This window comes from Charadrius vociferus, unplaced genomic scaffold, assembly GCF_000708025.1.
Source record: "Charadrius vociferus isolate BGI_N301 unplaced genomic scaffold, ASM70802v2 scaffold298, whole genome shotgun sequence".
NCBI lineage: Eukaryota > Metazoa > Chordata > Aves > Charadriiformes > Charadriidae > Charadrius > Charadrius vociferus.
In genome coordinates this window covers 1,631,652-1,633,039 of record NW_009649936.1, presented here as the reverse complement: position 1 = coordinate 1,633,039, position 1,388 = coordinate 1,631,652, and the positions used below count along the sequence as shown (strand labels likewise).

Below are 1,388 nucleotides of genomic sequence, written 5' to 3'. Positions count from 1 at the left end.
ATCTCCTTCTGCTCCAAGCAGCTTTGCACTTTGTTTTTGGAAAAACACCACTTCTATAAAAACACACAAGAAACAAACTTAGTTTCAGTTTAGTCACGAGCTAGCCACAGGACTTTGCTGAACACAAACTCCTGTCATGGGAGACTCTTCTCTATCGATTCCTTGCCTCATCGCAAGGTGTCCTTCAGTCATGTAATGAGCAGGACCTGTATTAGCAGAAAACTGGTATGTTGGATGTCCAGCTATGCCAGTTTCTTGGCGCGGATTAGAGTAGACTGTTAAATTCATGTCCATAGCTCCATTTTGTCCAAAGTCCAAGGTATTAGCAGCCACTGGGCGGTTCTGATAGGCCTGATTGCCTTGGTTACCAGTAGAGGAGGAAGATGTAGAGGAAGAAGTAGTTGAGGAAGACAGGGATGTCATGGAGTGGTGACTGTGGCCCACCTCCATAGAATCCTGGGTGGAGGAGCTGTTTGTTGGAGAATTGTAGACTCTCGGCCTGGTCCGGCTACCCAAGGCTTGCTGTCCATGATGGTGGTGGTGGTGGTGGTGATGGTGGTGGTGGTGGTGAGAGCTATTTCCGTGATGATGATGTAATGCATTCTGTTGTTGAGGGGTTACATGGAAGGTGGTTTCTTGAACTGGATGGTTTTCAACAGTGACCTGTGTAGGAGCTTCAGTGGCTGTCCAACCAATTGGAGGAGGAAACTGCTGTCGAACCTATGTTAATAAGCAAAATAAAACCAAAAATGCTTACTCAAATCTGTCCATTTGCAACATATGCGAGATTAAGTTATTCATGTTTATGCTAACGAGTAAAAAAGTTAACCAAACCTTGCAGTTGCAAAATTATTCTAGAAATGTACACATGTAGTTAACAAGCATTTCTAATACCCTTTTCTAAATATACCTTAAGAAAAACGAGTTCACATTCTGGACGCTTTTTTTCAAACAATTTAAGTAAGTCCAGTCTGTGACCTTACTGTCAAAGTTACAGAAGCAGCTTTATGTAACAGTAGTAATAAACAACATAATATTTGTGAAACGCTTCGAACAATAAGGCCCTGATCTCTGACTCAGGCCTCTGGACACAATAAGCATACTAAGATAAATTAATATGTTGTAGTTCATATCTTGAACACTGTCAATAGCATTACAAGAGTACTACCCACACCTCTGGAAGAACACAGCTAATTAAAGGTTACTAAAATAGCAAGACCTAGCTACACACCAATTTGTTGCATAAACTAAATCTTCTACTTGGAAGAATTTATATTTTTATCTGTTCTGTACTAAAATAAAAATATTACTTGATTATTTGTAGTTAATAAATGAGTTGTTGCTTCTTTCCAAGGAGAACTATTGAATAAATGTCACCAATGATAATG

General features: G+C 39.8%; 1 protein-coding gene across 1 annotated transcript in view; it reads right to left on the bottom strand.

The window, feature by feature from the left end:
* The window catches only part of DYRK1A (dual-specificity tyrosine-(Y)-phosphorylation regulated kinase 1A), a 27,174-nt gene continuing 25,786 nt past the window's right edge, over positions 1-1,388 (bottom strand). Inside the window, exon 11 of the mRNA XM_009891365.1 lies at positions 1-720. Coding sequence (XP_009889667.1) covers positions 94-720 — 627 coding nt within the window. The 3' untranslated portion in view covers positions 1-93. The remainder of the gene's footprint in view (positions 721-1,388) is intronic.